The sequence below is a fragment of the Balaenoptera physalus genome (genome assembly GCF_965194825.1).
Source record: "Balaenoptera physalus genome assembly, chromosome: 12".
NCBI classification, from domain to species: Eukaryota; Metazoa; Chordata; class Mammalia; order Artiodactyla; family Balaenopteridae; genus Balaenoptera; species Balaenoptera physalus.
This window is the reverse complement of record NC_138897.1, coordinates 84609953-84623925: the sequence shown is the minus strand read 5'-3', so window position 1 is coordinate 84623925 and position 13973 is coordinate 84609953. Positions and strand designations below refer to the sequence as shown.

Sequence of the window (13973 nt, the reverse complement as noted above, 5' to 3'; positions counted from 1 at the left end):
AGAGCCATTGTATTTCACCTTTGGTCCTCTGTCTTGTCACATCTTTTGCCCATTTTCCTTTGGGTTGTTGGCCTTTTTGGCCTTTGAGTTGAATTGCAAATGGTATTGTTATTATTAACGCCTTTTTACAGGTGAGGAGGTTGAAGCATAGAAACTTTAAACAGCTTGCTCAAGGCTGCGGGATGGTAAATGGCAGGGTGGGGATTGAAACCATCCTTGACTTTGAACTTTATCTATGTTGCAGTCTTATCAGCTGGCAGCTAAGCGTAGATTATTTCTCTGTCAAAGCACACATTAGGGATAACAAACAAAACAAAAAAACAAACAAAAACAAAAAAAACAAAAAAGAGGTTTCTCTTATGCTGGATGGTGCTATTGCAGTTTTCCAAGAGCTTTTATTTTTATTACCTCATTTTTACCTTCCTAGATACTATCATCCCATTTTATAGGTGAGGAAACTGAGGCTCATAGAGACTTAGGAGCCTGGCCTCAGCCATATGACTGATGGGTATAAATCTAAGTTCAGAACCTGCTCTTAGCCCCAGCGCCTTTGTGCTATGCCATCAGCCATTTGTGGTTTAAGGCTTTTGTATACCACCTTCAAATTTTGTTACCCCAAGTCCAACTATATAATCACTTCTTTTTTTTTTTTTTTTAAATTTTATTTATTTATTTATTTATTTATGGCTGTGTTGGGTCTTCGTTTCTGTGCGAGGGCTTTCTCTAGTTGCAAGTGGGGGCCACTCTTCATCGTGGTGCACGGGCCTCTCACTATCGCGGCCTCTCCTGTTGCGGAGCACAGGCTCCAGATGCGCAGGCTCAGTAATTGTGGCTCACGGGCATAGTTGCTCCGCGGCATGTGGGATCCTCCCAGACCAGGGCTTGAACCCGTGTCCCCTGCATTGGCAGGCAGATTCTCAACCACTGCGCCACCAGGGAAGCCCTATAATCACTTCTTTACGATCATTTTAAAACTGACTCGTTTTCTAAAAATGTATCCCCATTCTTATCAGTAACAGTCTGATGTGCCCTATTTGTTCCTAATTCCACATATCTAAGAATTTCCGTGTCCCACCTAAAACCCTCTCCTTGTTTCCCATAAGTGGTAAAAATACTGCACATTTTGGAAACACTGCACTACATTCATAAGACCTCATGGAAAATGACAGACCCTTATAACCATTGCCCTTTATTAAGCACCTACTAAATGTCAGATGCTTCATTTAATCCCTATAGCAACCCTAAGAGACTGGGTTTTCTCAGTTCATGGAACAGGAAATGGAGGCTCAGAGAGGTTAGTTGACTTACCCAAGGTCACACAACCAGCAAGTGGCAGAGCTGGGATTTGAGCCCAGGCCTTTCCGACTCAGAAGCCCATGCATTTACCCCAGACCTGCACTTCCCCAGGTCCCCACAGCCTGGGCACTAGTTTGCTGATTGCAAAGTCTGTCCCCAGTTGGTGATCGCTGGCCAGGACCTCAGTCATCTCTGTAAGCCCTTTCACTGTGCACAGTTAGGATTTCTGAGGCAGCCCACCAAATGATTAAAGGGCCTTACTGGTACGCCCTCAATTGTTTTATGGGCATGACACCTCCACGAGGTGGGCAAAAACAATGAACCCATTTACAAGTGAGTAAAGTTGGAGAGGTTACATGATTCCCTAAAGTCACCCAGTAAGTGAGCTGCAGAGCCAAGAATAATAAATAATATTATTTCAGGAGACTCAAACTCAGTGAACCTAAGAGCTTCCCAGGGCCCTGTGGTGCTCAGGTCATCAGAAGGTGTTTCCCGGCCCTGACCCTTCAGAAGCAATGCTTCCTCACCAGTGCAGAGGTCGGGGTGCAGTGCTTACGTCTGGGAGTTATTCAGACTGTCCGTGTGAGCTCAGACCACCCAGAGCATTTTCTCACCGTTATTCCTTTCAGATCATAGCTAGCGTATGTTTTCCATCAAGAGAACGGCACTATGTATTTTGTAGTGGTAAAAATAATACAGATTTTATTTAGTGGAACACTCCCAGGGTTACTGTGAAGATGAATGAATTAGCATTCCCAAAGCACTTTTGAATCCTAGACAGGCTGAAGTGGAGGGCAATTCTATTGTTGTTCATCCTAACAATAGCACAGGCAGACCCCAGAGATATTGCGGGTTTGGTTCCAGACCACCGCAATAAAGCAAATCACATGAATTTTTTGGTTTCCCAGTGCATATAAAAGTTATGTTTACACTATACTGTGGTCTGTTAAGTGTATACTAGCATTATGTCTTAAAACAATGTACATACCTTAAGTTAAAAATCCTTTATTACTCAAAAATGCTAACCATCATCTGAGCCTCCATCAAAGGTCATTGATCACAGATCACCGTAACAAATATAATAATAATGAAAAAGTTTGAAATATTTCGAGAATTACCAAAATGTGACACAGAGACAGGAGGTGAGCAAATGCTGTTGAAAAAATGGTGCCGATAGACTTGCTTGACGCAGGGTTGCCATAAGCCTTCCATTTGTAAAAAATGCAATATCTGCAAAGCATAATAAAATGAGATATGCCTTTAATTGATTGGCGGGGCCCGGGCCGGGGTGGAGGGAGTATTTCCTTCATAACCTTTTGATTCTGCTATGAAAAACTGGTTGAACAAAAGGTTGTTATTCCCATGGGTATAAAGCTAATTCATAGCTTCCGATCTCCACTTCAGCCATTTCCCTGGTATTCTTAGCTATAGTTTTTCAGATTCTAGTGGCTGGTGTGACTGACACAGCAGAGTAAATTCCTTTGGGCTTACTTCTAGACTGCAAACTATCAAAAGGATGCTGTATATCCGAGACACAGCTGGTTTGGTTTTCAGACTTCGGGAGTTAAAAACTTATGTCCACACAAAACCCTGCACACAGATGTTTATAGCAGCTTCATTCATAATTGCCAAAAGTTGGACGCAACCAAGATGCCCTTCACTAGGTGAATGGATAAATAAACTGTGGTCCATCCTGACAGTGGTCTATTATTAGCACTAAAAAGAAATCAGCTATCAAACCATGAAAAGGCATGGAGGAAAATTAAATGCATATTAGTAAGTGAAAGAAGCCAACCTGAAAAGGCTACATACTATATGATTCCAACTATATGACATTCTGGAAAAGGCAAAGCTGAGGAGACGGTGAAAAGATAGTGGTTGCCAGCGGTTGGGTGGGAGCAGGGAAGAAGAGGCAGAGTGCAGAGGATTTTTAGGGCAGTGACACTGTTCTGTTTGATACATGTACGGCTGATGCGTGTCATTATACATTAGTCAGAACCCATAGAATGTACAACACCAAGACTGAACCTGAATGTAAACTATGACTTTGAGTGATTATGATGTGTCAGTGTAGGTTCATCGATTGTACTGTAACAGATGTACCCCTCTGCTGGGGGATGTTGAGAATGAGGGAGGCTGCACATGTGTGGATATGTGGGAGGTATATGGGAACTCTCTGTACTTTCTGTTCAACATTGCTGGGAACCTAAAACTGCTCCAAAAATTAAAGTCTATTAAAAACAACACACACAAAAAACTTAGAGTATGTCTCCTGGAGATTTCCAGTTTATACATGGGAAAGCTGAGGGTAGACTTGGGCATGCAGTGGGCATCTGACTCCAGATCTGCTGACCTTGAGGTCGTTGTCCTTTCCACCATGCCCTACCTGCCAAGGAAAATGTCAGCGTCACCCCATCCATGACCTGGTTGCCCACACTCAGAATGGAAGCCGCAAACACTAGCGTCTGTGGCCCCCATGAGCCACCCTCCCCAGAACCTCTTCCTCAAGCATTCTTGCTGTTGAAGCCAGACGGTGGCAATCGCCTCTTAATGGCAGTGGTGCCTGTTGGCCTGGATGGTAGTTGAAATCTTGTGTGCACGCTGACTGGGCATTAGGGGGTGTTTATGTTGTGCCTTGAGCAAAGGAAGGCATTACTCACACCAGCATCTGCTCCCAAGAAGTCTGAAAAGCTCACTTATTCAGCAGAGCACGATGGAAAAATGCAACCCTGAGCCAAAGGTCATCCTTTGGCTTGTTTGAATGTGGGGAACCAGGAGTCCTAACCCTTTCCTTTCATTCGCCCCAACTGTTGCTTTAAACTCTTCAATCTTAACTTGAACTCTATAAATATAAATACTTCCAGTTTTAAAAAAAGTATATAAAACTAACTTTTTTTTTTTTTTTAGTAAAAACCTTTATACCAGGAAAGTTTGCCTCTTATATCTTTGAATGGATTAAGTTTCAATTTATAAAGTCAGATTAAAATGGGGGAGCCAGATTCCCACTCGCACAGGGTGTTTACTCTGCTCCTGGAAGCCCCAGGAGGAGGTCTGGCCCCTTAGCCGTTTCCTCTGACCAGCAGCTGATTCCTTTGATATCCCATCTTGTGTCCTGTCCAAAATAAATGATGGGAGCGATTCAGGCTCCAGTAGCATGGAGAGACCGTCTGCTGGTGCCATCTGATTCCTCAGCAGGCGGAGCTGCACAGCCCTGGGATGCAGTGGCCACTGAAGCGGATTTGTCGGCTGCGGGTTGGGGGATACCACCTTGCCCTTCACACAGGAAAACAGCCTACGAAGAGGGAGCGCTCTGCATAGTCTCAGGTTCCAGGCACTGGAACTTGTGCCAAGAACTCGCCTGGACCTCTGATCCTACAGGAAGCTGCCTCCTGTGTGATGGATCGCCACCAAGTTGCTGTGTGACCTTGGGCAAGGCACTTCCCCTCTCTGAGAATGATTTTCCTCATATGTAAAAGAAAAGAGCATCATCATAATAATAGTTAATGAGTATATCCTAGGCACTCTCTTAGTACTCCCCTCTCAGAGGTCCTCTGTGACTGACATTATCATCCTTATTTTGCAGGCTAGGGATTGTGACTGAAGGAGGTTTGCCCACAGTCACAGAGCTGGTAACTGACACAGCCAGAATCTGGGCTCAATCCATCCGACTCCAGAGCCTATGCCATTAACCTCCCACGATACGATATCAAACACCTTCCGCACGGTCTCTGCGAATCCTCAAAGCAACCATAGGAGGCTGATGCTATCATTACCCACGTTTTATAGGCGAGCAAAGGTCTCGTAACATCTTTTCCACCTGTGAAAAAACTATTATTTTTAAGTTCAGAAGGCCAGTGACAGAAACATGAGTTTAGGAAGGTCAGCGCTCAGACTTCCTGTTGGCGGAGGAGAAGGGACAGAGGGCATAGAGTGAAGGGTAAATGAGAGGAGAGAAAGTGGCTCCTCAGCCAGGTCTGCAAAGCCCTTTCCAAGGGACCCCTCAGCGCTCCCAAATCATTGATTGCAACAACTCTGGGAGGTAGGTGCTGTCACCACCCACTTATTACAAAGGAGGATGGGGAGAGAGAAAGATGCCCCAGGTTATAGAGCTCTTAAGTGGAGCCTTGGGGCTTGAGCCCAGGCCCCCCTGATTCCAAAGACCTAACTCTTGAGCTCTTTGCCATCCATCCTGCCTCCTGACACTGACCCCTGACCCTCTACTCTGTCCACCCGAGCCCTCCGGATTCTATAAACGCCCCACATACTTTCCAACACCTGTGCCTTTCACTGTGCAGGTTCCTCTGTCCAGAACGCCCCTTCTCCCTTTTGTCTGTTGGCCAGATTCCTTCACAGTTTTCTGATCAGGCCAGCTCTGGGCTCAACTCTTCTGAAGTCTTTCCTGAGACCCCTGGCAGATGGCACACCTCTCCATCTGTGTCCCCTGAGCTCTGTCATGGAAATGAGAGTGTTGGATGATGACGGTGGCTGTAATAATAATCATCGTTGTCGTAAAAACTGCGGCCTTTCTTCAGTCCTTACTGTGTGCCAGGCCGGGTGCTGAACATTCACACATACCTCATTCAACATGTTCCCATCACCTCTGTCTTTCTGAAGAGGAAACTGGGGCTCAGAGGAGTTAAGTACCTTTCCAAAGACCCCTCAACTGTACACGCCCGCACCTGCGCTGTCATCAGCAGTAGGAGATGTGATGTTGGAAACAAGAGATTGGAAGGATGCAAGGAATGCGCCACAAGCCAAGGAACGTGGGCAGCCTCCAGAAGTGGAAAAAGGCAAGGAAACCCATCTCCCCTGAAGCCTCCAGAAGGAACCAGCCCTGCTGACACCTTGATTTCAGACTTCAGGCATCCAGAACATAAATTTGTGTTGCTATAAGCCACTAGGTTTGTGGCCATATGTTATAGTAGCAAGAGGAAACTCATAAGGCAGAAATGCTTTTCAAGAGAGGAGCTGACATTCTGTGGTCAGCACCTCAGCCAGGGCCCTGCTTACAGAAAAACATGCTTGTTCAACGAAGATGTGCAGGCTGGGTGTTATCCATGAGCAGGACTGTCAAAAGGTTTCAGTCCACCCCCCCCCACCCCCTACCCCCATCTGGAATGTTGATCTCTGGAGTTCAGCCTGGCCTTTCTGTCCACCGTTCCGGGAGAACAAGCACAACACCCCCACCCCCTCTACCCGTCCTGTTCGAATGAATGGTTCTTTTCTATCTGTATAAGGGATTATTGTTCTAATTATTTGTGCATCTCTATGGAAACATTCCTTAAAAATACTATATGTCAACTTGAATTTTCCACCAGCAACGTCTTTGGAACATCTGTCTGTGACCATGGACTTGGTTTACATTGAGGGAGGAGGTACTTCCCTTTCGTCCACGCATCAGTGATAGATAAAGCAATGGAAAAGCCTCTGGGCGTCAGGAAGCCTGAGCTACGTCCGGCCCAGGCCTGCCCTTAACTTTCTCTGTGACCTTGGACAAGTCACTTCACCCCAAATCCGTGTACTTCAACTTTACTTCCTTACTTGTAAATTGTGTTGAACTGAATAATCAAGAATACGCCTTTCTGTTCTAAGATTGTATGCTTCCATATCCTCTGCCAGTCAGAAACAATGCTTTTGTATCTGCCAGCCAGCCTTGTTGTCCATCACTGTCCCTTTGCACTCTGTGTCCAGGGATTACAAAGCTATTTACATTTTTCTGAATGTAGAGTAATAATATTAGTAATAATAATACCAATATCTGCTTCCCATTTGTTGCTACTCTGCTAAGCACTTTACATGCATTATCTCATTTAATCATCACTGCCCCAGGGGTAGATGTTTTTTTTTCCCTGTTTTACGTATGAGTAAAATTAGGCTCAGAGAAGTTAAGTAACTTTCCTGTGGTCACACAGTAAGTGGCAGAGCTGGCATTTAAGTGAGCTATCTGTTTTCAGAGCCAGCAGCACTCTTAACCACTTGTTCATAGACCACGAGGAACGTGGTTAGGGCCCAATCAGCATTTGCAGAATGTTTGAATGAATGAACCTGAAAATCATTCCAAGAAGCAAAACAGTTATCACTTTTCCCTGCTTGGGGCTGAAGGTACTTCTTAGAGCAGCCAGCCTCCAGCTGAGCTTCCTGGGGGCACACATAGGAGCTTCCTGGTTGGTTTAGGGCATGCCCTGCCTTGGAGGTCAGACCCGCAGGAAAATGGCAAGGTCTGAAGCACAGGTTTGGATTGTCCCTTCGAAGCCAGAAACCCCAGGGGGAGGGTGTCCCAAATGAATACATTTTATTGCTTTTGCTTCAGCTATTCATTTACAGCATGAATTTCTCAGGCTCACTCCGAACTTGTGTTCTTAACCATGGAATTGGGTTATGTAGAGAGAGACAACTTTATTCTGGAGTAGACCTGGAAAGAGTTTTAAGCCAGCCCTTGGCTCCCTGCCTTTCAGCCCAGCTGCTCCTGTCAGCAGCCCCTACCTGGTTTCTGAGTGAGAAGTCCAGGCAGGAATTCTTGGATGCTGTAATGAAGAATGAACGTACTTCCCTTATTCATTTCCCCGTCTGTGGCTAGTTAGGAAGCAAAGAGAAAACCTGAGCATCTCCCCCCTGTACATCCCAGAAAGTCTTTTCACAGAAGATCTTTGCTTAGAAGGTCTAATTCTGTTTAACAGAAGACGAGTCCTAGGCTCCTTCTAGGGCTGCCATGGTTAGTGGTCTGGGTCGTTTCCAGAAGGACACAGAGAAATGCCTCTTTAGAGGGGCTATGCTAGCCTCTTAGAATAGGTTCATCTTTTTGACCTTTTCTGAGAGCTTGCTGTGTACATGCTAATCACTTAGAACAGGAGTTCTCGGTGGGGGTGGCTTTGCCCCCAGGGGACAGTCGGCAATGTCTGGAGACATTTTTGGTTGTCACAACTGGTGGTGGGGTGATGGGGGATGTTACTGGTATCTAGTGGGGAGAGACCAGGGGTGCTGCTCAACATGCTACAATGCACAGGACAGCCCCCACCACAAAGAATCGTCTGGCCCCAAATGTCATTAGTGCTGAGGCTGAGGACTTCTAGCTTGGAGAAGACAGAGTGTGTTCTTCAAGGTAGGGGTGCGGGAAGGCCTCTGGAGAGGGACATTTGAGCAGAGACACAGAGGAGTGAAGGAAATCTGTGAGCAGAGGGGAGGCGCACTGCCTGGTGGGACTGGGGGTTTCAGTGTAAGTGCGAGGGAGCCTGGGGGTTCCCATCAGGACGGTGAGATGCTCTCACCCTGTGCTGGTGGGAGTTGGAGGTACTTAGCAGGAAACACATGGTTTAGGTCCTTAGGAATTTGTAGTATCATCAGAATACGAATACAAGTACACATTATATTTAAGAGTCTGGAGACTGATAGTGACAGTAAGTCTAGAGGTGCCTACAGCCATTTGCAAATAGTTTTGGGGATTCCATTCAGTCTTTGCGCACCTCTTAGCCATTTATTCAATAAATACTACTTAGCACCTATCAAGTACTAAGACCAGGGTAGGCACTGAGGCTTCGAAGATGCACCACAGGCAAGGAGGAGGAGAAAACCCAAGTTCTGGAGTCCAGTAGGTTGCCTCCTGCCACTCACCAGCCGTGTGAACTTGGACAGGACATTTCTTTACCTCTCTGAGCTACAGGTACATCGTCTGAACACTGGAGGGAGTTGATAATGGCATCGACCTTCTGGCATTGTTGGGAGTGGGTAAGTCACTTAGCACCACGCCTAGTAAACAGGAAAGCCCCAGTTAATGGCACCAGTGATGAGATGCTATCCCTGTGGCCCGGGAACTCACAACCAGAGCAGAGAGCACCAGAGAGAACAGTTTACTGTCACTGTTTTATTGTTAAATCACATTTAAACTCACCTCTACTGCAGTGGATGCCCAAGATACACTGTCAAGTGAAAACAAAGTATATTGCAAGAATGCAGGCAAAGTACAGTCCCATTTATGTAAAAGAAGAAGTTTTACGTATCACACGTGACTGTGTAGTAGAGCAGGTTATGAACAACGTACATAAATACGCATATATTAGAGGACGATCTGGAAGGATACCGACCCAGCTGTTACCAGGAGCTAGTTACCTCTGCAGAGCAGGATCGGGGCTCGGAGATAACTTTCAGTTTGTGACAGAGACAGTCATGCTCACTGCATAGCCCTGTGTTCACATCCGTTTCCTCGTCTCCATGTGGTTTGATAGGGGCTGAGTGACTAATCTGGCCACTGGAGTGAGTGTGTCTGTGTGTCCCTTCTGGGTGGAGGTATTTAGAAGCAGGTGGGAGTTTTTTACTTTACTCTCCCCTTTGCTGCAGTGACTCTGATTCCATGTGCTGAGGTTGGGGGAGTCCCCATTGTCCTGCATCAGACTTTGTATAATTGAGAAATGGACTCGTTAGGAGTGACTGAGATTTTGGGGCTGCAACATAGCATAGCACAGACTAGTTCACACCAGAAATGGCATCTACTTCTGTGCAGTTGGGTTTTTCCACATTAAGCATGCATTTTAAAAGTTAAAATTAAACTTTTCTCTGAAAAGGCTACATATTATACGATTCCAACTATATGACATTCTGGAAAAGGCAGAACTATGGAGAAAGTAAAAAGATGAGTGGTTGCCAGCAGTTGGGTTGAGAGGGATAAATAGGTGGAGCACAAAGCACTTTTCAGGGCAATGAAAATAGTCTGTATGATCCTGTAATGGTGGATACATGTCATTATACATTTGTCCAAACCCACAGAGTGTACGACACCAAGGGAGGACCCTCATGTCACCTATGGACTTGGGCAGTGATGGTGAGTCAGTGTAGGTTCATTGACTGTAAGAAATACCCCACTGGGACGGGAGGCGTGGATAGTGGGGAGGCTGTGTGTGTTGGTGGGGCGGGGCACATGGGAACTCTCTATACTGTCCACTCAGTTGTGCTGTGAACCTAAAACTGCTCCAAAAATGAAGTCTGTTTTTTAAAAAGTTAAACTTTCGCTGTGGTACGGACAAGTCCTGTGACTTTAGAAACATACAAATTCCTGAAAACACTGATTATTATTAGGCTCAGGAATTAACCAGTCATGGGAAGTCTAGGGGTTCAGTGCCAATGTCAGTGGTGATCTACATCCTTGGGTGGAAGGCCAGTCATTTGGGGGAGCTTCCAATAGTCTGGGGACTCTATGGCTTAGGAAGGAAAAGGGGAGTGAAGACATTCAGGAGGATAACACTGAAAACAGGAGGCTTTGAAATGGAAGGCAAGTTTCTTTTTGTGAGGCTGAGTCTAGGAGCTACGAGCTGCCTCTTTTCCTTTTAGTATCTTTATTCGGAATGAGACCAACAGCCCGGCCAATATCTATAAATAAACAGCCCATGATGATTTGTCCCTCCTGGTTACAATTGTCCAAACAAAGGGAAGTAGCCCGTTCCCGGATCTAAGCCCCCCTGGCCACACTGAAGCCTTGGCAGCACTTGAGTCCCCAGAAAGAGATTTTAGTGGTTGCTGTGCGAGAATCCTCAAAGGCGTTTCAGCTCCAGTCCCCGGCCACAATTTAAGGATGGAGTCAGCCAAACATTTGTGAGGCTAAGTGGGGGGAGAAAGAGCAGGAGGAAGGCATTTCTTAGCGCCCAGGGGACCCAAATGAGAAGCAGTCTTTCAGCAGTTTGATTTTGTTTTTTTTAAAGTCACTTTTGTGGTGCCACAAACTTGCCCTCTGATCTTGGCAAGGGGAGAACTTCTTGAGATAAGAATGCCAGGGCTGCCCTGCGGCTCCCGCACTTCCATTCAGCCCACTGTGTAATGCAGTCGGCTTCTGCCTCCCCGCCTCCCGAGAAGCTGGGCTTCCGAAGCCAACAGCAGTGTCCCAGTTGGCAAACAGAGGGGCTCCTTCAACCCCGGTGGCTCTGACTGCGTCTTCCTCTTCCTGCTTCTACTTGCCGGCTACTCCTTGTGAGTTTCTCTTGCGGCTTGCAGTGAGTGTGGCCGTCTGTACTCTTCCTTAGCTTTCTTCTTCCTTTTTTTTTTTTTTTCTTAGCTTTTTTCTTGTCTCAAAGTCTTTCTTCTTGCCTGCCTTCATATAGATTTCCTGCAGCAGGGCCTGAGACCTGTGCGGTCACACCGGGCCCCACTCTCAGAAGGACTCCGTGCTTGGTTTAATGTTTGGCTCTCACCGTCCTGAAGTTCTTAATACGTTTTGAACAAGGTGTTCTCATTTATATTTTGCAGTGAGCCTGGCAAATTACGTAGCCGGTCCTGCCTGCAGGTACTTTGTTTTAATACTTCCCCCAAAAAGTATGTGGGCAAGTGACTTAATTTCTCTGTGTCACAATTTTCTTGGGTTATTAAGAGAATTCAGTGACATCGCTCTCGGAAAGCGCTAAGTGCAGTGCCTGGCAGGCATACAGCAGGCACTCAACAAGTGCTGGTTAGGGTTATTATTGCTTCTGGCCTCTCTCCTCCCTTGAGCTGGTTCCCTCTTGCTCATCTCAGTGAAAGAGATTAGCAGTCACTCAGAAGTATAATCTGTTAATCGTTGGCTCCTCCCACTTCCCCTCTCCACATCCAAACCGTCATCAGCTCCTCTTTATTCTGCATTTGAAATGTTTATTAAACTTTTCCTCTCCTTCCCTCTCTGCTGCCACTGTGCAGACTTAGCTTACACGAGTTATTCCAATGGCTTCCTAATTAATTTCCTCGCCTCCTGTCTTTTCTTTTTTTTTTTTTTTTTCCAAAACAGAGCCACTTGATCCAGCAGCTGAGATTAAGTCAAGCTGGTCCAACAGGAATTTATGCAAATGTCCAGGTTTGTCCTTGAGGATGGAGTGTGCTCCACTGAAAGAGGTTGGGAAAAGAAAACGAACATTGGTGCCTACTTCCGCGCCGAGCTTTGGACACACAGTTTTGCGTGCAGTCGTCACCAGGATGCTATTAGGTGGAGATGGTCATCTCCCATTTTATGGGGAAGAAACCAGGGCTCCGAGAGCTGGTAGGGCTTGGGCAGTTTCACGGTGACAGAGCTGGGATTCATACCCAAATCTCTCTGACTTGAAAGTACCCGCTCACCAGAAAAAAGACATGAGTGGAAAAACTAGTGAAATGGGAATAGGACCTGTAGGTTAATTAACTGTGATGTGCCAATGTTAGTTTCCTGGTTTGGCTCATTGTGCAATAGTTGTGTAAGATGTTAACAGTAGAGAAAGCTGGGTGAAGCATATACGGGAAATCTCTGTACTATTTTTGAACCTTTTCTTCAACTCTAAATTTATTTCAAAGTACAAAGTTAAAAAAAAAGAAAAGAAATACCTTTCCACTACGTACTCTGTGCCCTTCACTGAACTTCTTGATCTTATTGTCTAGAACAATCCCCACTTCTTGATACTGTCCCCCCAAAACACACACACATGCACACACATGCACGTGTGCACACACACATGCTCACGCATATTCCACAGAGTATCTTGCACAGGAACATCGGCCCCAGCTCTCTGTACCCATCAGCTGATACAGCCCTGGCTATGACCTACCCCAAGGCATCAGTGGGAATTATGGAAGGAGACAGTAACCGGGTGCCTGTGATTTACACTATAACTGTGTTCACCTCCCCCCCACCCTTTGGCTATAAAAATGCAGCGGTGTTGCAATTTATACATTGCAAAATGCCTCTCCTGCCCACCACCCATCCCCTGCATCACCTCCTCCCCTCTCTGAGTTGGCGTGTAACCTTGATGATCCAGCCAAATGAGTTATTTGAGATGGAAACGTTAATTTATTTGAGCAGATGGGTGTCACCGCTGCTCTGTAAAAAGGTGGCGTTTTGCCGTATTGGCCCAGAGTGCCGCAGATGAAGTCCTGGCTGCGTCGCTGAATCACCGAGTGTGAACGGAATCATATGTTAACGGCACTAAGGGAAATGCCTATTTAAGCCAAGCCCTTCCAGAAAACAAATCCTCGCCCCCCCACCCCGATTTTTGTTTAAAATCTGGATTTTCGCATCTCTGATTTGCCGAGGGTCTGAAAAACCTGAAACTCATTATTTCTCAAAGTGTGGTCCAATGTCCGCCCACATCAGAGTCAAGCAAGGGTTTTATTAAAACGCAGATCTGTGGGACCCACCCCTGACCTACAACCCCCCACCCTTGGGAGTACAGGCTTGGGGATTCTGCAGTTTTAACAAGCTCCCTGGGTGACTGTCACACACACTGAAAGTGGGACCCCCGTGGCTGAAATGATGCTATCAAACTGCCCAGGAAAATCTTCAAAACAAAACAGAACAAAGCAAGAAACCTTGGGATCCGAGGTGGGTTTTTTTTGGGGGGTGGGGGGGAGTCCTGTTTTGTTTCTTTCTACTTTCCTCTCCCCTTTCAGATTTTGTGCAAAAAAAGTATTACTTTTGTAGTCAGAAATAGATACGTAAAAGGGATAAAAAGATAGCACAAAGAGATTGTTTGTGCACTAGAAGCCAAAGATGGTTTGGAAATGTCAGGAATTTCCAAGACAAGGGGTGTCGCTGTCCTTGGCCCTGAACTTTCAGTCTATACTCTCTCCTCAGACACCCTCCACCACCCAACCCCACTCCCCCCCTCCTCCCCTGACCGCTGCCTTCTCTAAGTGTTACATCCAATTTTCTCTTGAATACATGTAGTGAAGAAACTCAATGACCTCCCAGGGGACCTTAC

General features: G+C 46.1%; 1 protein-coding gene across 18 annotated transcripts in view; it reads left to right on the top strand.

Moving 5' to 3' along the window:
• The window catches only part of SPRING1 (SREBF pathway regulator in golgi 1), a 316969-nt gene that overhangs the window by 85671 nt on the left and 217325 nt on the right, over positions 1 to 13973 (top strand). For 2 of the 18 annotated variants that reach the window (XM_082416879.1, XM_082416869.1), the window contains exon 5: positions 12035 to 12100. The exons of the other annotated variants lie outside the window; for them this stretch is intronic. In XM_082416879.1, coding sequence (XP_082273005.1) covers positions 12035 to 12100 — 66 coding nt within the window. The remainder of the gene's footprint in view (positions 1 to 12034; positions 12101 to 13973) is intronic. 18 annotated transcript variants of the gene reach the window in all.